Source organism: Tachypleus tridentatus, chromosome 8 (genome assembly GCF_004210375.1).
Source record: "Tachypleus tridentatus isolate NWPU-2018 chromosome 8, ASM421037v1, whole genome shotgun sequence".
Taxonomy (NCBI): domain Eukaryota; kingdom Metazoa; phylum Arthropoda; class Merostomata; order Xiphosura; family Limulidae; genus Tachypleus; species Tachypleus tridentatus.
The window spans coordinates 40,633,967-40,661,221 of NC_134832.1; the positions used below are offsets into that span (position 1 = coordinate 40,633,967).

General features: G+C 35.9%; 1 protein-coding gene across 1 annotated transcript in view; it reads right to left on the minus strand.

Moving 5' to 3' along the window:
* LOC143222234 (dynein axonemal heavy chain 7-like) overlaps positions 1-27,255 on the minus strand; it is a 243,208-nt gene that overhangs the window by 50,855 nt on the left and 165,098 nt on the right. The window contains 5 exon segments of the mRNA XM_076448457.1: positions 2,905-3,183; positions 13,850-13,982; positions 19,793-20,118; positions 20,627-20,780; positions 21,335-21,498. Of these exon segments, the coding sequence (XP_076304572.1) occupies positions 2,905-3,183; positions 13,850-13,982; positions 19,793-20,118; positions 20,627-20,780; positions 21,335-21,498 (1,056 nt within the window).

The following is a 27,255-nucleotide window of genomic DNA, read 5'->3' on the forward strand; positions in this document are numbered from 1 at the left end:
AACATTTGCTGAAAAATACTGAAGGAAATGGTGGATTACTGCAGAAAGAAATTGAATGTGGGAAAAATAATTGAAAAGAATAAATAATGTAAGACATAGATGGGAAAATTAAGCTTAAGGAAAGAGTAAAACAAAAAGACAGAGGATCTGATTCCCTAGTTAAAAGACAAGGTTAAAGAATTGAAGAATCAAAGAAAGACAATGCAGAATGAAGTTAAGCTTAGTCATAAGAGGTTACACAGGAAGAAAGAATAAGTATGCCTGCATCACAATAGTGGTAAAGGAAGTAAAGAGAATAGGTAAAATATGATATTGACAGTGTAAATGTTCTAAGTTCTGTCAGTGCTTTGTTCTGAACTTAGTGAATGCAGTTGCTTCTTGAATCATTGATAGCTCTGATACTTGAGTATTGAAGTACATTATGCTAATATCATACTAAAATTGGCAAACTTCTTTGGGAGGGAGAGCAGTGCATAATGTGTGCAGTGAATGTCCATATTCAAGTACTCTGTAAAGTTTACTCTTTTGTTTGTGTAAATACACCCTTGTGCAAATTAATTCAAACAAATGGTCATTTTAAAATATTTTCAGCATGGCGGCTGGTGTAGGCTCGATGGACCCACTGATTTCTTTTAATACGCATTTTTTTCACACATATGGCGTCATTAGCTGTGTTTTTCAGTACGGTCGATCTATTTTTGGGATATATAACGAAATTTTGAGGAATGTTACGTCATTCGAAATTGTGTTAGAAGGGCAAGGAGACCAGTCAAAAATCAACTTCTTACCAACTCAATTAAGAAAAAACGGTATAAATGGGGTCTGAAATACAAGACGTGGACGTAAGAACAATGGAGGAAGGTGTTATTCAGCGACGAGACTCATTTCTTTGTACAGGGTCAAAGAAGTCTGCATGTTCGCTGATCTCCAGGTGAGAAACTTCGAGAATCTCACATCAATCAGTTCGTAAAACATCCCTTAAAGAAGATGTTGTGGGGTTTTTTCAGCTACTATGGCGTCGGAGGCTTACATATCGTAGAAGGTATGATGCGAGGACCACAGTACATAGAAGTTTTGCAGAGAAGAGTCGTTCCACAATTGAAAAAGAGATTTCCAGATAGATCTGGCATTTTTCAGCAAGATCTGGCTCTGTGCCATACATCGAAACTTGTGAAGAATTTTATGACTACAACGCGAATAAAGGTGCTGTACTGGCCTGAAAACTCTCTGGACTTAAATCCAATTGAAAGTGTTTGAGCGATTTTCGGGGAAAAGACTGTACTACGAAAGGTAAGCTAATTGAGGACATAATTGAGGTGTGGTACCACAAACCAAAAGTTAGTAAAGATTGCAATCAACTCGTGGACTCGATGCCAAAGCAAATTAATGATCTTCTGAAAAATAAAGATGGTCATATCATGTATTAATTTGTGAGTAATTTTTGGATTCTCAGATATAAAATGCAAAAAGTGGAAAAAATCGTAATTTTCCGTCTTGTTTCAATTAATTTGCACAAGGGTGTACATATCAAGGGTTTTTCAGACATTCTACTTGGATATACCTAATATGATTAAAATAGTGTGAGTTGGCTCTATATATAGGGATGGCCAAGGTACTCAATAAGCATAATACAAATATGTACACTAAAAAAGTTAATAATGACAAAGACGTTTATTTTAAAAAATGATTGCCCCCTCACTTTCATTTGTTTCTCTTCCCCCAAAAGCCCAAAAACAAAGCAAGAAACTATAACTAGGAAGTAACGAACCAGTTAAATTCTCTATCTTTCTTCTTCATATTTCAGTCAAATAACCCTTCCATTACTTTATCACCAATGTCAGTTTAAACCTAAATCTACTCTATGTGTTTCTGGGCAATGCACAATATCATTGTTTAGTTGTAATAACTAGCAGTGACTAAAAAATGTCGCAATTCTAGTGTAAGTGATGGTATTAGTAGCATTCGAAGTTAGCTATCTTAGAGAAATCTAGTGTGCTTTTAAAAAAACTTAAGTACAGATTGAAACAAGAATTACTGGCTAATAACAGATGAACATTAAATGACTGTAACATATACAATAATCAATATATTATATATGAAGTGAAGGAGTAGAAAAAATCAATACACCTGATATTAAGTTTAATTATGCATTCACAGAATATACTAACTCTTTCAGTCAAGGAAAAAAATGTCACAAAACAAGCAGTAAAAACCTTTTTTAACTGTAAAATGATGTAAAGATGGAAGTTCCAGAAAATAATGCAAACAAGAATATAGGTATGATGCAGCTATACACAGCTCATCCCTACACGATTTTCAATATTAAAATTTAACGTTACAATGTAAAATGCATACTTAACTTTAACAGTACAGCAGTTGGAATTTAGATATTTCTTAATGTTTGCATGCAGTTTGTTTATCATAGTATCATGGTCATATCACAATAAGCATCAATGTAGTGTAAGAAAGAACTTAGGACTTATGTATAAGGAAAAACAAGTTGGATCAAAACATATCTTAATTATTACAGACTCTTGCTATGAGGTCCATCAGGTTGACAGACCCCATAACCATTTTGTATTCATGCATTTTACAGTGTAACATCACATTTTAATATCGAACGGCATCTAGGGATGATGAATGCATAGCTGTATAATCCTTGCAATATTTTTGGCAGACATCCCTTTGTACTTACAAAATGTTTTTATTATTTGTTCATAAAAAGCCTTAAAATGAACTTTGATTTCCTACAAGATCTTTACAATAAATGTTATCTACAAGTAAAAGTACAGTCATGACTTTAACCTACGCCCAAACTAAAAATGGAATAATCGAATACTCAATAATTGAAACTTATGCAGACTAACAGAAATCTAAATATTTCATTAGATAGTGATGCCCTACCTTATCTTTCTCAAACAAGCTTCGACACACACTAGTATACAGAGAATAAGTGAAATGGTCCTGTAAGTAAAGGAGTCTTTTGTTAATTTTAGAGGATGGCTCAGATTTTGATATTGAGCTGATGAATAGTGTGATGAACCATGGTAAGGAATACTGATACATAGGATCAATGTTGGCCAAGTCAGTAATGGTGAAAAACAACACTGATGAGTGCTTTGCTATTGGCTTGTATCCCATTCTAGTGTTATCGATTTTCTTCTCAGTTTCTTCTGCAACAGCCTACAAGGTACAAAGAGTATTACTAATAAAAATTAATACTTCATGCATTATTTATACCAGTATGCATTTTACTGTACTTGTCATATAGATCATTATAACAAAACAGACAATTATGATCTGCACACAGTTACATACACAAAACTACAATAAACTATTGTTTTTAAAAGTAACTAAATATAAAATTCGTGCTATACTTGAACTATCCAAATCACAATACTTTTATTACCTTAAAAATCATGTATATGTAGATAACAATTAGCATACTAAAACTGTAACCTTTCAGACTTATTTCAGATATACAGTATTATGTGAGATCAGAGAAACTACAATCAAGATCACAAATTGTTAAATTTTAGCTTTAAATTATAGGTTCATATTAGAGAGAAAGCATGATTTAAAATGGAAATTGTAAGGTACATATACCAGTATGTGGTATAATGCTGCTATTAGTATATTTTAGTCATTATTGTAGATCATGATCATTGACAAAATCCTAACAAGGCCCAGTTTGATGGAATTTATCAAGTTGAATGTTCTTAGGTCTCAAGACATGGCACTCATTTCTTTCTGCACAAAAATCTTTCTAGTCAATCTTTTTAAATAACATTTTGTATTATTTTCTTTTCAAATGACAAAACAATATATTAAACCAGGGAACAAAAGAAGACTGAGATGTGTGTTAATTTATTAGCTTATCTGTAAGATCTTTTTTTTTTCAGTATAAGGAATGTATAAGTAAACAGAATATTCAGAAACAGTAGTGAATTTAGTTTTGAGTTGGAATTTAGTATGTGGACAGCAGAGTAAGTTCAGATGTACATTAAATACCAACATAACTTTAATATTACTATGACAGTAACCTGATAATATGAAGAAAAATACAAACTTTTCTTAAAATAATTAAGGATACTTTTATGAACAGTACTTAATTTGTTAAAGTTTTGAAGATTTAGTCTCCTGCATCCAAATAAACACATCGTATAGTAAATACCAAATTGTATATAAAACAAGTTTAGCTAGATGAGGAAGATTTCTTTGGAAAAAATGCTGTCTAGATAGTATTATAATTATGAAAAGCTGCATGAACCTTTTTTTAAAATTGAGTCACTTGTTCCTATTGGTACATGAAATCTTAGGAACAATTAAACATGAATATAAATAATACAGACACTTGATGGTTCTGGTGATGGGTGTGTAATTAACCAATCCAGTGAGTAGTCTAGGTGAAAAATTGTAGAGATGTCTTCCTTAAAAATAAAGAAAACTGATACCCACTCTAGTTAAACAATAGTAGAAATAATACAGATGCAAGTCTTACTTAAAACTCAAGTAATTGAGGATCAAGAAAAATTGTAGAGATGTCTTCCTCAGAAATAAAGAAAACTGATACCCACTCTAGTTAAACAACAGTAGGAATAATACAAATACAAGTCTTACTTAAAACTCAAGTAATTCAGGATCAAGTTTTTCTGATAAAAAAAGATGACAACAGAGCAATAGGCCAAACTTAAAAGTCAAGTGATACAATTCCCAATATAATAAAAACATTGAAAAAATACACATGTGATATGCAGGCATATTATGTGTTTTATATCTGCTTTTGTTAATATAGGAACATAAGAATTTTCACATATTTAATTTCTATGCAGTCTTGAAACAAATATGTGGCCTAGAAAACTGTTGAAGTAGGTTTGTAATAATTGCATTTGTATCTCTGTTCTTTATAGCAAATTATATCTATTCTAGGTATTGTAGTAACATTGCTCATCCACATTGAAAGGGTAAATGACTGTTGTGTCATTTACTAACAGAATGGATGATGTATATATGTTTCAGCCAATGAATGCTGCCAAGATAGTGGTCAGTCACATGGTGATGCTATCATAATAGAAAAAATGTAAAATTTCTTGCATGTTTGCAAACTTCATTCTCTCTCTTAGTTCTACTTGGTTTGCATCTTGTTTAGTTTGACAGCGATTCATCTCGAGAGAAAGAAAGATAAAGTTTTATTCATGTGTCTTGTACAGATGACTATTTAAGCATCTATGTAAGTATGTGTAGTTTTATTCTGCTTTGTATTGTAATTAATATTGTCTTACACTTAATGTCATGTGTGTCTATTTTAATTAGTTTTCTCTGTTTAAAATTCATTTAAGTTTTCAAATTCAGATTACTCTATAAATTTCCTATTTGATACATCCTATCTGATATTTGTACAGAAATCAGTTTATTTGAATATACTGCAGATATATAGGTCTTAATTTAAAAGTTAAATAATTGAATACTCTGTATAATTAAAGAAAACTGTAGGAATAGAGACATAAGTCTTACCTAAAAAATTCAGTTGTCCAGTACTCAATCTCAATGAAAACGTTTTAAAAATAACTATTTTGGACACACTGAAAGTCAAGTAATTTAATACTCAGTCCTATTGAAAACATGAAATAATAAAGAAGTAAAATATAACCATAAAATTACAAACTCCCAAATGAAATATATTAAGATTAGGTAGGATGAAAATATTATTTCATTAGAGCAGTATGAAGACATTTAAAGGTGAAAGATAAGGCGTTATTGTAAATGTGATGCATGAAAATAAATTTTCACTATACTGCCAATTACTGCAATATCCAATCTAGATAAAAAAATAAAAGGAAATAAAGAAGTAGTCTTTCAAAATAAAGACAAGTGATAAATACCTAATCTAACTGAAGATTATGAGGAAAAAATTAACCTTCAGGCTTCAATAGTAATTGCAGTACTACACATATAGCTGAATAATATGTTTATTTATTTGTTTTCAAATTATGAGCAAAGCTATATGAGGGCTGTCCATGCTAGCTGTCACTAATTTAGCAATTTAAGACTAGGGGAAAGGTAACTAGTCATCACCATCCACTGTCAATTATTGGGCTAATATTTTACCAACAAATAGTGGGATTGACAATTACATAATGCCTCCATGGCTGAAAGGGCACAAATGTGTGGTAAGAAATGGATTCAAACTTTCAACCCTCAGATTACGAGTTGAGCACCCTAACCACCTGGCCATGCAAGGCCCTGAATAATATGAAGAATAAATAAATAATATTTCTCTATAATAATTAGGTAATCAGTTATACATCCACATTGAAGACTTGGAGAGAATAAAATATAGTTACTGTGAAAACAAACATCTACTAATTCCAACCTTGAGGTGGATTCCTGTATGTGGTGAGGGAGCTTCCCAGGAAAGATTCTGTATCTTCAGCTTACCTCCTCTGGAGTTTGAACATTCATTCACATATTTGCCATGCATGGTAACTGTGAAGGGGATGAGAGGATCCTGGTTATTGAGTAGTGTATAAAACAATGCAACAACCACTTTGGCCTTGAATTCCTGTAGATGGTGGTTCTACTGTGCCCCCCTCCCCAGGGCCAATTGGATGGTCCTTTTGGGCTAGGGTCAGCTAAGTACCAGTGTTGTGCATTCTAAATGGGCTTTGTGAAAATTGTATCTGATGCTGGCAGTATATACAAAGCTCTGGCATTGCTGCAGTGTCTTTGTTTGTAGTTATTGTAATGCATCACCTCATAGGACTCCATGATGTGTGGGTTCAATAAGCACTGAACCATTTTCCTTTCCTAATGGATCCCCCAATTCCTCAAAAAAATATAAAATAGTTAAAAAAAGCTTATAGATAAATGATCCCAAATAGATTACTCTGTTACACAGTCACTATCAAAGTCAGATCCTATGCCTTTTTAATTTAGAAGAGATTACAGAGGTTTCTTGGCTCTCCTATGTCAGTCAGGACATTGTGCTCCAGAGACATCTTATTGGAAATATTAGACTTACACAAAGCAAACTCCTCTTGAGGTCAAAGGTCATTTTATAACCATTGAGATTATTTCCCATGCATCTTTGAATTCCTCCCCAGAAGTGATCAATGAGTGTCAGAGGTTTTGACAATCAAAGGCATTTTATCACGATTCTTTGATGTGTGATCATTAAGGTGATGAAGACCATGATCCCTACAAATGTGAAAGGGACCCTCATGCATCAATTATGGTAGTTCTCACTCCTCTTAATACCTCTTGCCTTAAGTAGGTGGAGGAAAAAGAGGTACAACGTTTACATACTGTCCATAACACTTCTTACTTTGAGACTGGAAAGTTATCATCTCCCACAACAACTTGTACATATGCTGCTGCACTACATTCCACTTTTATAATGGGATTGCAGACAGATCTTTTTGTGCCTTCAACAGAGTCATTACCTGAAGAGTCTTTGGCGCTCTACAGATAAACAGGTTGACAAGTCCATGTCTAATCCTATCTCTGTCCCTACCATTTCTTATAGTGACTGCTCAAGTCCCATTCCTTTGGCTCTTGGTTCTGATGTCTGCTCAGGTCCATCTTCTTTCACCCCATGATGCAGAATTATTATCTGTTTGTGCCTTAAGTCAATGAAGACCAGAGACCTGACCACTCAATACAGAGCAGGATCCATGGAGGTAGACTCTACTCTTTCTAATAAAGAAAAATGTGTAGTCATAAATAGAAGGGTTCTTCTCTTTTATGTCACTTTGATACAGTAGCATTTTAATAGCATTAAAAAGATTAATGGCCTTTAAAAAACTAAAAACATTTGTAAGATGAAAAGTGTCACCATCACCAAGGAAAGAGGTAATTGTTCTTCTTGAGTCTTGATGGCTAAGAAGGTGGAGGATGAAGCAGTAGTGCTAGATACCTGACAAAAGCTTTCACCTAGAGTATTGGCAATGCTCCAGGTATCAGCTATTTCCTGGCCATCAGAGAAAAAGATCAAGAGAGGGACAGAATTACATTGCCCACTGACCTTTTGAATCTTACCCCATATGACTTTGGAACTGGTGATAGAAAATATGTTAGTTGTGAATTTAAACCAAGAGTCCTTCTAGCTTTGATGTCTTACCCATTGGGCATGCTTACAGGCCTGCTGGTAAGAGATGTGGTTCAAGAGAGTGGGATACTTACGAAAAGTATCCCAGGCCCATGTTTGAGCCTTCTGTGCCATGTGGCAGGCAGGATTCCACCACAGAAGAGAATATCATGGAAAAATGTGTTGAGATTTTATGAATACATTGAGCAGCTTCCTGTATAATACAGTCATTTACTGCTGCCACACAGTTGTGTATTGATGGCTTACAGATGATGGCAGGATAAAGTTCTGTGAGAGCAGTGAAAGAGGGTCAGCTTGCTTGATCCACCTTCCATTGGGGCACGTGAGTTGAGTGGAATTGACCATGGCCAGTCTCTCTCAAAATTATAGGAAAATTATCATTGCCCTGTGGGTTATTGTCAACCCTCCATGAAAAGTGGGAGAATAGTGAAGGGGAGCAGACTGAGAGATCAATAGCAGTAAAGGACTGACAAGGTGCATAAAAATAAGTATAAGAATCAATATTGAAAAATGATAGGTTGTGATCAGAGAGCATATGCTCTATGTCAACACTTCCCCAGAGGGAAGTGGGAGAATAGTGAAGGGGAGCAAACTGAGAGATCAATAGCAGTAAAGGACTGACAAGGTGCAGAAAAATAAGTATAAGAATCAATATTGAAAAATGATAGGTTGTGATCAGAGAGCATATGCTCTATGTCAACACTTCCCCAGAGGGGATGATGTCCATTGAATCAGTGATGTCGATAAAACCCACTTGTAGAAATATATATATGTAAAAACGGCTTGTTTGTAAAATATTTTCTCAACCCAAATGAGCCGTTTTTACATATAGATATCCATTAAAGCCCCCCAGGATTAAAAAGGGGGATGGTAATTGTTCAATGAGAGCATCAAGGGCTGATTAATCATAGGTCTCTCCAAGCAACAAGTGGAGAGAACAAACAGTGATAGTACAGCCCAAGGAAACATGTATGGCTAGAGCCTCCAAGAGTGTGTCAAGGGGCAAAGACAGGGTGTGCACATGCTGACTGTCCATCACACAGCTTGTCATTTCTGTACAAGGAAAACTGCCGAAAGGTGGCTATATCGGAAGGTTTCAGAAATGATTCCTGTAAGGAAAGACATACAGGATGGTAGGAAGCAATCAGTGGTTTGGTGTCATCCAGATTAGAACGTAAACCTCAACAGTTCCATTCTTTCAAGAAGATCATTTTTATTTATGTGTAGAACCCTTCTGTTTAGAACCACGTCTTTTTTCTTTACTATCTTTATTTAAGGGAGGTCTTTAGACCTCCATGGATCCTGTCCTGGGTCAAATAGACAGGTCTTTGTGGTTGGAAGAGAATTCCAGCAACTGAGGACGTAAACAAATAATTGTTTTACATCATAGGGTGCGAGAAGATGTGCCTGATGAAATGTCTGTACCTGGAACCAAAGGAAGTGGATCTTGGGGTTTGCTGTATTGTACGTTAGGGACAGAGATGGGTGTTGACATCGTTTCATCAACGTTTTTAACCATGAAGGTCAAAAGACTATTCATTGTTTGAGAACGATTCTTTTGGAGACACATGGAGATCCGTCTGCACTCCCACTGTAGTAGTGGAATGAAGTGCAGCAGCATAGTCCGAGTTGAGGTGGTGGACGGCAAATTTTCGAGCCTCAGGATAAGTACTGTTATGAATCGTTTTCAAACACTGCACCTCTTTTTCTTCCAATTATTTTGGGCAAGAACAAAATAGGACAGGTGAGGGCCATTGCAATTGACACAATGAGGGTCCATTTCACACTCATAGGGATCATGATCCTTGCCACCACAACGAGCACAGGTAAAGGAATCACGACATGATGTCTTCAAATGACCAAACTCCTGATACTGGAAACATCTGACAGGATTTAGAATGTGTGGCCATACCTTGCAATTAAGATAACCTGCCTTGATGGAGGCTGGTGGATGTGGTGATGTTAATGTTAGAATGAGGATTTTGGTCAGCATCATAATTTCATCTTTGTGAGTGGAGATATGCCTTGCTGCAGAAACTCTTTGGGTGGAGAAACCAGCAAAAATCTCTGACTCGGGGATGTTCTTCAAATCTCTCTCAACAATAACTTCTCATGATGAGTTCAAAGTAGCATGAGGCATAACCTCAATAAGTATATCCCAAATCACCTTTGAATGTAAGAGGAATTCACTGTGTTGAGATGTGGATGTTTCCACCAATATGTCACCAGTGCGAAGCTTTTTGACTGACTTTGGAGAGCCAGCAAGTCTATCTAGTCTCTTCTGAATCAAAAAGGGAGACATCTGCTCTAAAGGTTTGTCTAAAAGAAAATGTAGTATAAAATAATAATAATAAAAATACGAATAAATAAAAGAATAAAAAAAAGAATTTTTCGATGCCCACTGACTCAACTCACAAGGGGACGCACTACAATGCCAAACAAGGGCACTGCAGCAACACCAGGGTTTTATGAGTGCTATACTCAAACACCAGCATCAGATACAATGTTTACAACACCTGTTGAGAACATCCATCACTGGTACTTGGTTGACTCTAGCCCAAGTGAAATAGCCGATTGACCCTTGGGGGATCCACCCCAAAGCCACCCATCCACAGGAATTCAAGGCCAATGTGGTGTGTTAGAGTTGGACCCCTCAACCAACAGGATCCTCTCCTCCCCTTCACGTGTCATCATGTACAGCAAACACGTGGGTGGATGTTTAGGTCACAGAGGAAGTAAATTGAAGGAACAGAACCTTCCTTGGGAGGTCCCCTCGCCCTGTACAGGAATCCACATCGAGGGGTTCTCTTGAAAATTCATTCTGTTGTCATTAGTTTTCCATCTATTAACAACTGTGTGAAGGCAGTAAGTAATTGTATCATTCAAACAGCTGTTTGTTCTATACCTAAAACCTTGAAGCATTTCACATGATATCTTCATCCATGATAGTCTTCAGCCTGCCAGCAGGCAAGTAAGGCTTGGAAACAGACCTGGGATTACTCTCACAGGCATCCCAATCTTTTTAACCACATTACTTTCCAGTGGGCCTGTGTTAATGCTCAGCAGGTTGGATGTCAGAGCTAAAAGGAATCTTAGATTAAGTTTACAAAAAGCATCTCTTCTACCACATGTTCCAAATTAATATGGGACAAGATTTGCTCTCCAATGGCCAAAAACCTACTGATGTACAAAGCATCAGCAATAGTCTTGGTGAGAGCTTTTATCATGCATCTAACATTTCTGTTTCTTTCCCCACTTTCTTGGCCATCAAGTCTCAACCAAAGCAATTGCATCTTTCCTTTTGGGTTGATTGTCTCTGTAACTGTAATTGCTCCCTTACCTTGGTGGAAACTGAACTTGCTCTTATTTGGTCTGGCAGTATATCTGTTGGATGCACTGTCTCAGCAAAAGAGGCAGTATGAGATGCTGTTCCATATCTTCCTTGCCTCTCTTGGTCTTTTTCTGGTTGTCTTTAACTGAATATGGCAGAACTCGACACCTGACTGTTGTGCTACCTTTCATTTAGCCTGGAAGGATCCCAAGATTCCTTTGAATTATTGTCCAATTGCTTCAACTAGCTGTATCTGTAAGATCTTAGAGAGGGTAATTAATGCTTATCTTGTTTGGATTCTTGAATCAAACAATATTTTTCACCCACCAATTCTGGGTTCCTTGACTCGATTCAATTTGAGACCTCGATCAGGGAAGCCTTCCTCAAGTGGGAACATCTTGTTTCTGTTTTTTTCAATCCTGAGAAGGTTTATGACACTATGTGGAGGTATGACATTTGGTGGGACCGCCACTTACATGGGTTGCATGGCGATCTACCCATTTTTATTCAGAACTTTTTACTAGACAGGCAATTCCAAGTCTGTGTGGGTTTGACACTTTTCCATTCTTTCCCACAGGAATTTGGATTCCTTCAGGACTGTGTCCTGAGTGTCACACTTTTCAGTATTCAGATAAATACTATTACCACACAACTTCCTCCTACTATTGCTAATGGACTTTATGTTAGTGTCTTCCACATCTTATGTACGTCATTCAACATGAGATTTACCGAGCAGCAGCTTCAGACTACCTTCAATCACTCGTTGAAGTGGACCAAAGCAACTGGTTTTACCCTTCCTTTTTCCAAAACCGTTTGCATGCATTTATGCCACCAACAGGGTCTACATCCAAATGCAGAGCTAAGTCTCAATGATGTTGTTATTCCTGTAGTCTCTGAGGCAAAGTTCTTGGGACTTATCTATGACCATAAGTTTATTTTCAATTCTCGCATAAAACAGTTATGCAAAAAGTGTACAAGGGCACTAAACATCCCCTGTGTCCTCTCATTGTTCAATGCTCAAGGTCTATTGTGTCCTTGTTTGATTCAAATACGACTATGGGTCGATGGTTCTGGCAGGACCTCTGCCTTGAAGAAGTTGGATCCCATTCATCATCTTGGGATTTGGCTCTGCATAGGGACTTTTACAATCCAGAGTCTGTACACTGAGACTCATAAACCTCCTCTTCACCTTTCCTATTTGTAATTTTCTCTGCAGCATGCTATTACGTTTCGATCTTTACTATAGCATGTTATCTGAGTTGGGTCTTTCTTCCCTAGTGGGCTGTGCTATTTCAGAACAGATGGTTTGCTATTCCTACCTTTGGCCTTCATATACTGGTACAACAAGCTAAATTCAGTCTGGCATTGGATGACGTTACTTTTCTCAGTGACCAGCCAATTCTGCTTTGGCTTATTATCATTCCTAGATGCAATCTTTGCTTGAGTTATCTGAGAGAGGTGGATACTCCTGATTGGAAGTACCATCTTTTCTTTGCTGAACATTATTTGAGCCATCCTTATATTCTCATTCATATGGATAGTTCAAAATCAGGTGACCCTGTGGGCTCTGCCATAATTTGTTGTAGCTTGGTAGTTGCTCACAGGATCCCCTTTAGAGTTTCTATGTCCAATACCAAGTTATAAGCATTTCTGTGAGTGATGGTACCATTTTAGACATGTGTTTTCTAATAGTTTAGCTCCGACATTAGACAATCGCATTGACAATGATGATACTGTCCAACTTGATTATATTTAAAAAATTTTACAAGCCATATGAGTCATATCAGATTTTCTCACAATGTTTAGTTTCAAGTAAATTCATTTTTATATTTTATTAGATTTTACTGGTTGTTTGGCCAAAATATACCAACCAGTGAGCCAAATCTATATTTAGTGTGACTGAAGACTGAAAATATAACTGTTCATTATAAAGCAAACTAATCCAAAACACCTGTACCCAGTATAGGTGTAAAAGAAAAGTGAATTAAAACATAATTTCACAATAAAGTCAGCCCGGCATGGCCAGGTGGGTTAAGGCATTTGACTCGTAATCTGAGGGTTGCAGGTTCAAATCCCCGTCGCACCAAACATGCTCACCCTTTCAGCTGTGGGAGTGTTACAATGTCATGATCAATCCCACTATTCGTTAGAAACAAAGTAGCCCAAGAGTTGGTAGTGGGTGGTGATGACAAGCTGCCTTCCCTCTAGTCTTACACTGCTAAATTAGGGATGACTAGCGCAGATAGCCCTTGTGTAGTTTTGTGCAAAATTCCAAAACAAACAAACAATAAAGTCAAATACTCAAACATATTTAGTATGGCTGACGATTTTACATATATCAATAAATAAGTAAAAACTAACATCCTTTCTAGTTTAATCATAAATATAAAAGAGTAATTTAATTATTTTACCTGCTTCTCTGACACTTCATTGGCAAGTACTTTAGAAGATGACAAAATTTTAATGGCTGTTTCATCTTCCAAAATGTTGCCTCGAGAGCTTGATAAGACTTCCAATATCTTGTCTTCAATCTCTTTCAATTGTCTGTTTCAAATATAAGTATAATTATTAACGAATGTAAATTTAGTATGAAATTTTGATGACAACTTTTATGTGAAATTATTGTACATATATGATACAAATAGAGTTCAATAGAATTATATTAAAAGCAAGAGTGGTAAGACGTATTTGAGTGAATGTTTTCAATTAACTTGGTATGATTAGCTATTGAGAACTTACAAACATTATGGCAACTTTTAATGTAAAAAGGAAATGTCTGCATATTACTAGTCATTAATCGTAAACATAGTCTATAAGGTATCAGATACAGAACAGAGGTATAGATGTGAAAACGTTTACAGGCAACCTATTCATGTGAGAAATAACCAAGGATTATTTGCAAATTTCTAGTGTATTTATGAGTGTCAACATATACATAAATTAAAAGGAGAAAACTGAAATAAAAAAATGTTTAGCTATTAATTATGTTTCTCACAGCTGAATGTTAAATTTCATGAAATAATATTAGACACTCTTATGAAACCTTTAATTTTTTCTTTTCACTTCAAGCGAAAATTGTTAAGGGATGCAAACAAGTGCTATGTGTACAATTCACTGATTCAATTTATCAACTTTTATCACATAAACAAAATACCTTCATTTTGGTGTCTGTGAAAGTCCAATCTGGAGACTTAGGTGATTTATTTTTCTAAAATGTGCTATGTACATATTCATATATTTCTCATATATGTTTCATATATGTTTGAAACTACTTGTTTCAAATTTACTCAAGTCAAATTAATGACTTATTTTATTTTTAAACTATATCTGAATTCTTTAAGCAGCACAAAAGCAGTATAAAAATAATTAGTACAGTTGTCTTTTTGTGTTTTTAGTTAATTTTATAAAATTTAATCCAAACAAACTCTTGTAAATCAATGTAACGCAGTTTACTGCATGTTGTAAGGAAAATGTCACAGACACTATCTTATGAAGAAACTCTTAAAACCTAAATTTTAAACAACAGTAATTAATTGTAGTACTACTCATTGGTTGGCTGTTATACCCTCTTAATCAATAATACACAGTTTCTCTGGATCATGAAGATTACTGTGTTAGGTGATGACATGATATAAAAAACAAAAAAACTGGTTGTAACAAGCATGCTAAAGATCAGTTTTGGCTCAGATTAAAATACAAAAATGACCAGCCACATAATCATCCCACTGCATAATATTTTGAAACTGGTTTATTGCGATTTGGGAGGGTGTAATTTTTAGGTGCCACAGTATAAATTTATGTTAATTTAATATGTCATTCCACTACTGGCCAAAATCTTAAGGCCAATGAACATAAAGAAAAAATATGCATTTTGGGTTGTTAGACTCAACCACTTATTTGTGTAGAGCTTCGAAAGATGAAAATAAGAAAAGGGAAATTAAAATAAAAACCACTTTTAGCATTTAATATGGAAAATGTGAACACGATGAAATTAGCCTAAATACTAGCTGGTCAAAAGTTTAAGACCATACCAAAAAGAAGTCCTAAACAGGGTAGGAAATGTTCAACAAGACGTCTCAGTAGCTAGTTGCACGGCTGTCATTGTGAATAACTTCAAACATTTGCTTTGGCATGGTCGATATGAACGTTTGCAGAAGGCTGGCTAGAATGTTATTCCAAGTGGTGAAGATGGCTTCACGAAGATCATGCACTGTTTGGAACTGGCATCCATTTCTAAAGACTTCTCTTGCCATCCATCCCCAAATATTTTCGGGCAAACAAGCTGGATGGTCCAAAAGAATCATGTTATTCACCATGAAAAAGTCCTTTGTCTTGCGGGTATTGTAGATTATAGCATTGTCCTGCTAAAAAATCCAGTCATTTCTACACAAGCGAGGGCCTTCAGTCAATAAGGATGCTCTCTCCAACATGCCAATGTAGCCTGCTGCTGTTTGACGCCCCTGTTTAACCTGAAGCTCCATTGTTCCATGGAAGGAAAAAGCACCCCAGATCATGATGGAACCTCCTCTACTGTATCATGTATAAAATGTCTCCAGTGGAATATCCTTATCGTGCCAGTAACATTGGAAGCCATCTGGACCATCCAGGTTAAATTGTTTCTCATCAGAGAACAAAACCTTCTTCCACTTTTCTACGCACCATGTTTGGTGCTTCTCAGCAAAGTTTAACTGAGCTGTTTCGTGGTGTGGAAGGAGGAGAGGCCTTTGAAGACGTTTACGGTTTTTAAAGCCTTTCTCTCGTAGATGCAGTCTTATTGTTCTTGAGCTGCATTCTGCGTCCATAAGGCCCTTAACCTGGTTAGACGATTGGCTGGTGCCTTGCCAGACAACCCATTGAATCCTCCTGCTCAACGCTGGCGAAAATTTCTTGGGCCGACCACTTGAAATTCTCGTTCTGTATCCTTCAGGGTCTTTTAAAAAATTTACAACAGCAGTTTTACTACGCCCAATCTCACCAATCCATCTCAATTGAGAGAGACCGTGCTTTTGCAGCTCGACAATTCTGCCACGTTCAAACTCTGTCAACTTTTTAGCCCTTGCCATGTTTTTACCCAATGTAACACAGGGGATGTCATGTGGGAGATGTTGACAATGCTAATACTTGAACACAAATGACTAAATTTCGTTATGTGTTTACCGATTAATGCTTTTTTCCAGTATGTTCTTACACTTTTGACCAGCTGGCATTTAGGCTAATTTCATAGTTTTCACGTTTTCCCTATTAAATGCTAAAAAGGTTTTTATTTTAATTTTCCCTTTTCTTATTTTCATCTTTTGAAGCTCTACTCAAATAAGTGGTTGAGTCGAACAATGTAAAATGCATATTTTTACTTTATGTTCATTAGCCTTGAGATTTTGGCCAGCAGTGTATATATATATATATAAAGCACAAAAATCTTTGACATGTAAATGTTAACTACATTCATAGATGGTGCCACAACCTCAGACAAAAATTTGTAATTAAACTTTCTGTAACACAATATAAGCATAATGAAGGGATAGTACACAACTGTATTATATATATCTAAGTGTACACACTAGCATTCTCTGCATAGGAATGCAATGAAAAAAATGGTTGCCATTTCTGCACTTAATCACGGGAAATACTGTGGAAGAAAATTAAGAGCTTGGTATTGAAAACTGAAAGTGGGTAAGAGGAAGCATACCTGCCACCATTACTTTGATGACTATCTCTTCCTACAATGTCATCCTGACCATCACAAAATGTATACCACGTTTTAAATATATTCATATATTAGTTAAAGCTTACATAAAACCTTTGGTAACATAATAGTGAATACTGTAATAATATGTTATAAATAAACTGTGAAAGTTAGGATTTTTGTTGCATTTATTATAACATCCACCTCCACATTTTTGTAAGTTCATAACCTGGACAAAGGAGGGGTACATTAGCTTGTCTATACATATAAAGCACAAAAATACATGTGCCTATCACCTAATTATTCATAGGTCACTGGGTCAATCTTAATCAACCTTTGAAGAATGATAGGTAGGATCAAGAGTCGAGTTAATGGAAGAATTGTAACCCCCCTCCCTTATTTCTGTTAATGAATATTATAATTTTTCCTGTACTGAAAATGTATTCGTGATAGGTACTTTCCTTTTCTCACAGGATTAGCTATTCTCATTCATTACTGCCTGCTATATGCAAACTTTATTATTAAGCATTCTAACAGTCGGGTGTGCCCCTATACTGGAATCAAATGATTTCAATGTGCAATATGTCTCTTATACAAATCACTATATGTCACATATCCATCAATAAAAGTATATTATATTCACGTGATACATGTGTCTCTTTATATGTGCCTCTACTGAACTACCACTTTGAAATTTTATAGGTGACAAAAGCACCAGAAGTGAGGAGGAAGGGTGGGAAATGTGAGAAGAGAAGAGTATTTATCAGAAATAGATTTTCAGCATAGGAAAGTTATAACTTCTGATACAGTACTTCACTTCACTCACAAGACTAGCAAGAATTTCACATGAGTATAAGGAGAGACAGGTGTGAGAGAAGAATGGATGCATACCCCAAAAGCATCTGTTGGATACCACTGTGATTCAGAGAGTCAAATCTGAAGACTTGGAGAGGGAAACACACCACTTCTGATCCAGCTATACTCTTCACTTAGGTGTGGTTTGTTGAATGAGCAGAGTGGAAAATGAGAGGAGCACATCCTAGTAGAAAAGAATATAGTAATAAAGTGATTCTAACCAGAGAAGTATGGTAGTTCAATCCCAACATAAGGAAATGGGTAACTGAGGATGTGTTCCGTAGTGTATAGTGGCTACAATGTGGTGTACCATATTCAGAAAGTCCACTCCATCTAAAACCTCCACACAGAGTATCAACATCACATGAGAACACAATGAAAATCATACTATCTTTACCTCTCACTCAAGAATCAGGGAATGGACAACTACTCCAATTCCTCTGAACTATAGATCAAGAAATTTAACATTTGATATTAAAAGGAAGTTTATCGCATGCAATAGGCACCCGCAACTGTGAAAAAGGTTGGGCCATCCAAAAGGCAATAACATCCAAAAGACACAAGGAAAATCCTAAAAAAGAACTGAAATAGTCACACATATCTACCCTGTGGCCAACAAAATAGAAGAAGGAAAATAGACAACACAAAACCTGTATTAGCACTTATGTTAGTCAGCTGAAATATGGGGGGTAAAAAAAGGAATTGATGTGGAACAAATAAATGAGAGGTCTCCAGTCCCATCTTTTTTGGGGAGCAAAACTGCAGTGAATGATGTGGAATAGGTCTGATAGCTTGTTGAGGGAGGAGGTCTTGTACCACCCCAGGCAGATACTGAAAAGTTACAGGATTCTGAAGAAAATGGAAGTAAACTGGTACTTTGGACAAAGGAAATGAGTCAAAAAATGGGCTTCTGAATCCTCTCACAAAACTCGAAGAACCTAAACATCTGAAATGAAGGGATGTCACCAATGAATGAAGGCAACAAGGTGAGCTCCGAATGAGTGTGAACCAACGAGGTAGTCACCAGAACTGTTGGTGGCATATCGTGCATTATTGGGAAAAGTAGTGAACCATGGCACTATGAGAAGGAGCGACAGGTAAGGGATGTGAAACTAGTATTGATGCTACACTTGACTCTGACTGAGATAAATAAACAACCAGATGGGAAATTGTTGCTGGATAGATGCCACCTGAGATTACAAGGATTCCAGTATCATATCAAAGATAAAACGTCTTAAAAACGTAGCCATACACAAATCCTGGAGATAAGAAGCAGGTAAAAAGACTATAGATGAAAAATCGTCAAGACCTAAAAGGTCTCAACAACAAGAAACCAAGTTTATAAAGCCAGAGCCAAAGACCATGATGGAGCAAAAGTGGAAGTAAGGAGGGAGAAGATATCCCCAGAAAACACCACTTCTTCAGCCAATGACTATCAATTAATTAATCATTTGAAACCCCGTGGAAAGAGTTTTTAGAGCTTATCAGAACTTTAATCAGATATAATGAAAACTGTAATAACATTTTATATTATAAAAAAAATTGTATGAAAGTTATTAGTTTTGTGTTATTTATCATAGCATCCAAGCCCACCTTTTTGAAGTTCATAACTCAGACAAATGACAGATACCTCAACTTGTGATATATAATATTAAAATGTTTGACACTAGCATTTCTCATTCATTATAATGATCATCAGAAAAATGACAATTATTGTTAAAGACTGCTCAGTAATGTAACCAAAATTTAAGTACTCTAATGAAATTTGTAGATGATATATTTTATTTTAAATCAAAGACAAATGAAACAATCATACCTTTTATTTTCAGCACCCTGAATAATCAGTTCATTCTTTTCCTCCTCTAATTCTGGTCTTTCCTTGGCTACAACAATTCCCAGGAGTTGGTCTTCTAAACCAGCAGGTGTGATCATAAAATTTACTAGGGTGACTTTTACAGCTGCTTCTGGAAGATAATGTGGGTTCCTTAGCTTTGTGGTTATGTAGAAACGAAAGTCTGTAGAATATTCAATGATAGCATCCCCTAGTTTCATGCATATAGAACCACCTTGTTTAAAGGTTTGTTTCAAAAGTAATGGTTCTAGTACAGGATCTAATTCTTCTCCTATATTCTCCAATAGTACCTGTTAATAAGAGAAAGTGAATGTTACATGGCTAATACATTACTGAATGTGTTAATATAAAAAACCTAAGTATTAATTAATACAATAAAAAATATATACTAAACATTTTCTACTTGAAAAAAGTATCCTTTCTCTGAAGAAAAATGAATGAGGTTAACTTTGGATAATTTCAAACATGTTGTATTGCTTTGCCATTATAACATCATTTCAGGGGATATGTACGCATACAACATATTTGCTGTATCAAACTTTCTCAGTATTATAGTTTTGTAAAAACTCTTTTTGCATTACAGCATCTTATAGACACTTTATTGCAATCCTAAAACATGCATTCCATCACAATGTAAATCATATAATTGCTTATAAAGTTTGCAACTGTCTTATATTACAGAGTGAGAGTTTAACATAGTATTAATTTCTCTCAAGTCAAAAATTATTTTTTAATATAATTAGGTTCCACAATAAACACAAACTAGAAGGGCTGATTTACATAACTAGAAGTTCTTACAGGATTGCCAAATTGAATGCAGTTTTCCAAGGTTCTTATAAAATCAACATCAGTAAGTTTTATCACATGCAGGTTGTTATTTTTCTCCATGTTCTTGATCCACTTATTTGCCTGTCTTTGAGGATCAATCAATAGAGGCCAACGTCGGGCATTGCTGGAATACAGCATCATGGATACTTGTCATCACAAAAAACATGGAAATTTAATATTAAGTTAGTAGTGATTTATGTCAAATATTGCTCAAAATATGGAAACTAAAGATTAAAAAATGTCCAAAGTCAAAAACTGCTAAATAATGAATTACAAGGCAAAAGTTCTTTATGTAAATCAGATGCATTTTACTTTTAAAAACTAGAAAAGCTCACAGTTTAAAGAAGAGCATAATTGTCATATTCTGTTAATTTAAAACTGAAAGAGATTAGCAATTACTCAGATCTCTCTTCAAACCTTAACTGCTGCTCAACTCATCTCCAGTAATTATTGCAAAGCTGTTAGTTATGATAATGACATTTTGTCTTTAATAAATTGTTCATTGCTTGACAAATTCTCAGGTGTTATAAGAGTTTATTCATAAATGGTTAGATAAGTGCCTTGTGGTATAGCCTACACGTTCTTTTGCATAGCAAAAACATGTGAATTCAAGAACATGAGAAATTTCACTAAATATACCTAAAGCTCTAGGGGAAAAAAAATGCCAGATTTACTAACCTGATTATAATACCATTCTCTATTGAAAAATTATCTGTTGGAAGACCAGCAATGGTCCAGGTTCTAGTAATAACAGGGTCACCAAGAGTCTGTGTAAGGGAAAAGTCTTTTGAGCAGGGAATGCCATGTTGTTGGCACGTCACCACCCAGGATTCTATTTGTTTCTAAACAATTTCACATTACAAAGAGTTAGAGAATAATTTTATAAGATGTTTTATAACAGTAACTTTCAGGAGAACATTTCAACAAATTACTCATCCATTGTTTTCAGTTGTTGATCTAAAAACGAGAAAAGAATATATTATGATTAAGAATTGTGAAAGGAAATATTCTCCCATAGCCTGACAAAATAACTTTCTGTACTAAGAGTTTTTAAATATGTAAAAATACCATTAGCACATAGTAATATATAAGATTTGTAAAGTTTCATAACATAAGAAGAAAAACCTTTCAATGTAACAAGACAAACACTGTCAGTTGAAACAATGATTAATCATTAAGGTCACATATGCAGCACAACTTAATTCTCAATATCAATACATTGTCATGATCATGAATTGTTACATAGATCAGCTCATGAAATTTGTCAGTCATAGAGAATCAGAACTTAAAATTTTGTGTAACATCTTTGTCTAATTTTATATTTCTTTAGCCTTGGTGACACTTATGCCCCATTGTTTTATGAAAGTGTGTCTATATCAGTTGGAGAAGTGTTGTTTGGTAAAAATGAACATTTTCCAACACTGAAAATGTATTTTTGAGAGATATTTTCTTCTTTTCACATACCAGCTTTCCTCCCTTTTGTGCAATCTTCTGTATGCATAGTATTTCACTTGTCACTAGCCTTGAAGCTCTCACATAAACTCATGTTTCTATATGGTGTTTCTGTGCTGTAGTACGCAAATGAGAATGTGACAATCCTCCACCACTAGGAGTGCAACACCCTTCTGATTTTCTCTATACTGATTATTTAATCAGCACTTTGAGATTAGGCAAGAAAAGATGCATTGGAAGTGGAGAGGTTTGGGTAAGAACTGTGAAAGAGGTATCTATTAAAATACATTTTCATTGTTGAAAAATGTTAACTTCAAATACAGTACATCTTCTTACATTTTAGTCAAAACCCCACAGCGAAAAAGTTACTTGGATGAGTCCCCTTGGGAAAGTACCTTAAGAGAACTCATACAGTATGATATCCCACACTCTGAAAGTATAGGGGCATAACCCTTGGGAAACTACATCTTTTCTGTGCCAGGGTATACTTTTCACCTGCAGTGAAAATATATGTCATCAGCTTGTGTAGAAAAGAAGGAAGTTCAGAAGCACCATATGGAAATGGGATGTGCTTTATGGTGTACATTACATGGCAGATCAACTCCAGTTCAAAACCACATAGCACTGAGTATGTTTCATGAATTCCTTGGTAGGAGGAAGATCCCAACCATCTTCACCTGTATACTGAGTAGCAGAAAAGAAAAGTATTTTCTGTTCCACCACCCAAGACAGTGCTCGTGTGCAGACCCTGTACGCATCCAACAACAGGCCACTTGAGAAGTCAACATCTGAGCAAAGGTAAAATGAAGAAAAGCAAATATGGTGATTCAATCTCAGTTCAAATCCAGACAGGAATTTTGCTTCTGGATCTATTGTAGATATTGCAAATGAGCATGACTCAAGGGAATACATGTCTCTGAATGCCCAAGGTCCCAAAAGAGAAAGAATCTTCTGTAAAGTGAGAGAAGGAGAAAATAGGAGATGGAGAACTAATTACTCCATGTTCCTTAAAAAAAAAGAGGAAAAGGCTTTGTCCTGTGGAAATGTGAGCTGAAAAACACACATATAAAGAAGAAAGTAAATGGTTGTTAGATGTAAGTTCTCTAGATTGACCATCCAACCAAGACTTGCTTCTTCCCAAAGGACCAAAGGAGAAAAAGAGGATGGTTGTAGGAGGCTTGTTGGAATGAAGTCAGTTAAGAAGACAAGCATCAGATATATCCATCTCTGCCATCTCTCATCCCAAGACCTAGAGCAAAATATTACTGTAGGTTGAAAAAAGTCCCCATTGTAAATTGATGGTAGTCAAGAAACTGATTGAGACATGAAATATGTAAGAATGGATGCCTATACACAGACTCCTTGAGATTCACAAAAAACAGGAATAACAGGAATGATAAAAAAAACACATAACAAAGGTACATAAGCTGAACTACATAGGCCCTACTAACCCTGAGCCTATAGGAAAATCATTCCCAAGGTTAACACTGAAGTCTTTTAGCAGTGGGAACGCAGACAGGAATAGAGGAATGGGAAGTAGTGAAATGGAGAAAAAGGAAGCAAGAAGGCAGGAGACAGAATGAAGCAAAGAAGGAACATGATAGTACTGGTAAACAAGTGGAGATAAGGGATAGCATTGGGATGTGATCCCAAAAATTGCTCCAGAGAAAAAAGTCATCCAGTGAAATCACATTGACAGAATAAAGAAACCAGATGAAGATATGTAAGGTAAAATTGAGATAAAAGCATTTAAGGAATAAGAACATCATCCCCTAACAAATACTATACTAGCAACTGATCAGATATGAAGTGAAAAGGCTGAGGAAGATAAAAATACCATTGTAGCGAAGATAAGTGAATGAACATTTGCGAAAAACCTCTCTGGGGAAAGAGGGATTACCACAGAAAGAAAGTGAAAGGAGGAAAAATGGCAGAAAAGGGTAAATAATGTAAGATGAAGGTGAGAAAATTTAAATGTATGAAAGGCGAACAGAAGACAGAGGATCTGACCCACAAATATGAAGAAAGAAGCTTCAGACCTTATGAGTTGATAAAGTAATACAGCATAAAGTTATGCTTATTCACATGAGGTTATAAAGGAAGGAGGGTGAGGTACGGATGCACCAAAATAGCAGTGAAAGGAATCGGGACATGCATATAAGGATAGGAAGTAAAAAAACATAAATGTAAGAAGCAGGGAATGAACAAGAAAGTGAAGGAAAGAAACATACCCAAGAGACCTAGTCTCAAAATTTCGAAAAAGAAGTCAGTAGATTCAAAACAGCATGGGTAAAAATGTAGGTAAAGGAATTTAAAAAAAGACAAAAATCCCTTCTGTCATGAGTGAGAAACATAAGCAGAGGTGTGTCAAGTACAAAAGAAGGTCCAAGCTATATGAAAGATTCTACTACCCACCAAACAAAAACTATCACTAATCCCAACTAAAAAAGACAAACCTCATCTTAATGTAGATGTTAGACTAGTGTGAACAACATCTCGATGTCTAAAACAAGACAATGTGGAAGTTACTGAAAGTACGGAAGTTACGTCTTTATGAAATACGTAGGTGCAGGAATTGTTGGAAAATCGAAATCCAACAATAAATAGTTTCACAACATGTAATGACTATGTAGACACTTTTCCTAAATAATGCCTACATCTTAGCAGTTTTAGAGTGAGAAAAAAGGATACATCATTAACTCGAGGGCCAAACTGAGAGGAGACAGGGAGTCAGCTGCACCAAAAGGGCATATTGCTTTGCACTGGTGGGACAGTGGTAAAATTACAGATTGACATTGAAATCTGGGGTTTGATTCATCATGGAAGACACACTAGACAACTCAATGTGTTTTAAAACTAATAACCTATTGGTGAAAGTTCTCACATTCTCATTTGTATGATACAGCACATCAAAACCATGTGGAAACAGAACTTTATGTGGGAGACTCAAGGCTAGGAGTGAGCAAAAGCATTTGTGCATATTGAAGGCAGAACAAAATCAATGAAAGCTAATTGTATCCAAAAATGTTATAGATAAGTTAAAAATAAAGTTATGTCACTTTCTCTGAAATCTCTTGCAACCCACAATTTAGGAACTGTTGTCATACATCTTTATTTGTACATTATTTATTCACAATAAGTAAACAATGCCAACACAAATACACTTATGTATTATATAGTACTGTGCAAAAGTATTAAGTAATAGAATATTTTGTGATTCTTTCCATTTTAAGGGACTAATTCTTTCATGCCATTACAGTATCTAGATTCCAACACTATGGCATTACTTCACTGATCCCTGTTAAGCCAGAGTGAGAATACTTATCAATGTTTAGAATTCCTATAAACTTGTACCGAGGGCATGCCATAAGTGTTACCCCATATGAACCTACATGACGATCACTGATGTTTAAATGGAATTTAATGTGATGAACTACATCCATACCATCCACACTGTGAAACTGTAACAATAAAAAATTAACAAGTTTGGGGTGATGGGAATTGGACCTAGCAGATCATTAAGATTCTCCACTGACAAGGAGCGACTGTTTACAACAACCTTGTAGAAAAACCTTCACAGTGATGAGCTGTCAAGTCTCCCAGCGGTAGTGTGAAAATGAGCTGTAAGGATGCTTTGAATCGATCAAATCTGTCTCTCCCAAATGCCACCCAGGTGGCTGGATTGGGGAACATGCTGGACAAATTCACATCCATGGCTGATCAGAAAGTTTTTGAGTTTGCCTTTCTCGCATTCCTCTAAGAGTTTGGTAAATTCTTTACAGGCTCCTGTGAAGTTGCTTTCTCGGTCAGAATGCAGTTGATGCACTTTCCCCCTCAATGCGATGGAGAACCACAAACTATTGATGAATGTGTAGGTGCTCATATCATCCAGTATCTTCATGTGGACAGCACATGATGCCAAGCATGTAAAAATCAGACCGTACTTCTTTAATTATTTACGATCTTTCTTCACAATGAATGGGCCAAAGCAATCAAACATGGTGAAATGGAAGGGAGGAGTTGATCATGTTCTGCCAAGGTTGCCATCATCTGCATTTGGCACTCTCCCCATAAGCAATGGCAGTTCATGTATTTATATATCACAGAGGAGATGGCAGCTGTACAACCTACAATCAAATACCCATTGAAATAGAGCTCATTGACTGTGTCTCAGAAGGATGGTTGGATGCTTCCTTCCAAAGTCAAAATCTTCTCTATTGAGGTGATCCCCGATCCAAATTAATTCATCTTGAGCAATAAATGGATAAAGTTTGCAGAGGTGATTGTTTCTTTTCAATATTCCTTTGGGGTCCTGCAGGGTTTGCAGCTCCTCATAGAAATGGTCTTCTTGTACCATGCACAGTATCACATGTTCTGCTGTTTGCTCCTTTATGAAAGTGTCTACTGTTGAGGTGGTCTGTTTCTAATATATAACTTTCAGGAGTGCTGATACCACTGTTACCAATTTTGACCATCTAGAGAACCTCTCAAAGCATGTGAGGAGAAAGTAACCCTTTTGAGCTGAAGAGAAGAGTACTATGCCTTTTCTCAATTCAGGGTCATCTGGTGTTAGATTGTGAGTCTTTGGAGTTGGCTTGACATCACACTTTTCCCATAAAAAGGAAGGTCCCTTGAGCCAGTTACCACCACATAGATCATGTATAGTTTGACCACGTGATGCATGGTCGGTCAGACTCTGATCTGTTTAAACATAGTTCCATTGCTGAGGGACTGAGATTTCTCTGATAGCTTGGGCTTGGTTTGCCATGAGTGTGTGAAAGTGACACATGTCATTGTTGATGTAGCCAAGCACGACCTTAGAATCAGTCCAAAAGTACTCTTGCTGACTCTTGTGGACACCACAGCTGCTTGGAGCTCTAGTCTGCCCTGGATTAAACATTAAGCAAAATAAGCACGTGCTTAGGGCACCAAGGAAAGGGAGCACCACAGAATTTTTCCCCTAGCTATCATGCCACACTCAACTGCAGTCGATTTTTTGTAATTGTCCTTATCTGCCATGTTCGACTTTACTCTGCATTGTAAAAAAAAACAAAAATACTTTTATTGGCTCAGTGAGTGACTAAAGTTTCGAAAAACTACTAAACTGTGTGTCTGAAGTAAGAAGTTATTGATTTGCAAAAGATTAC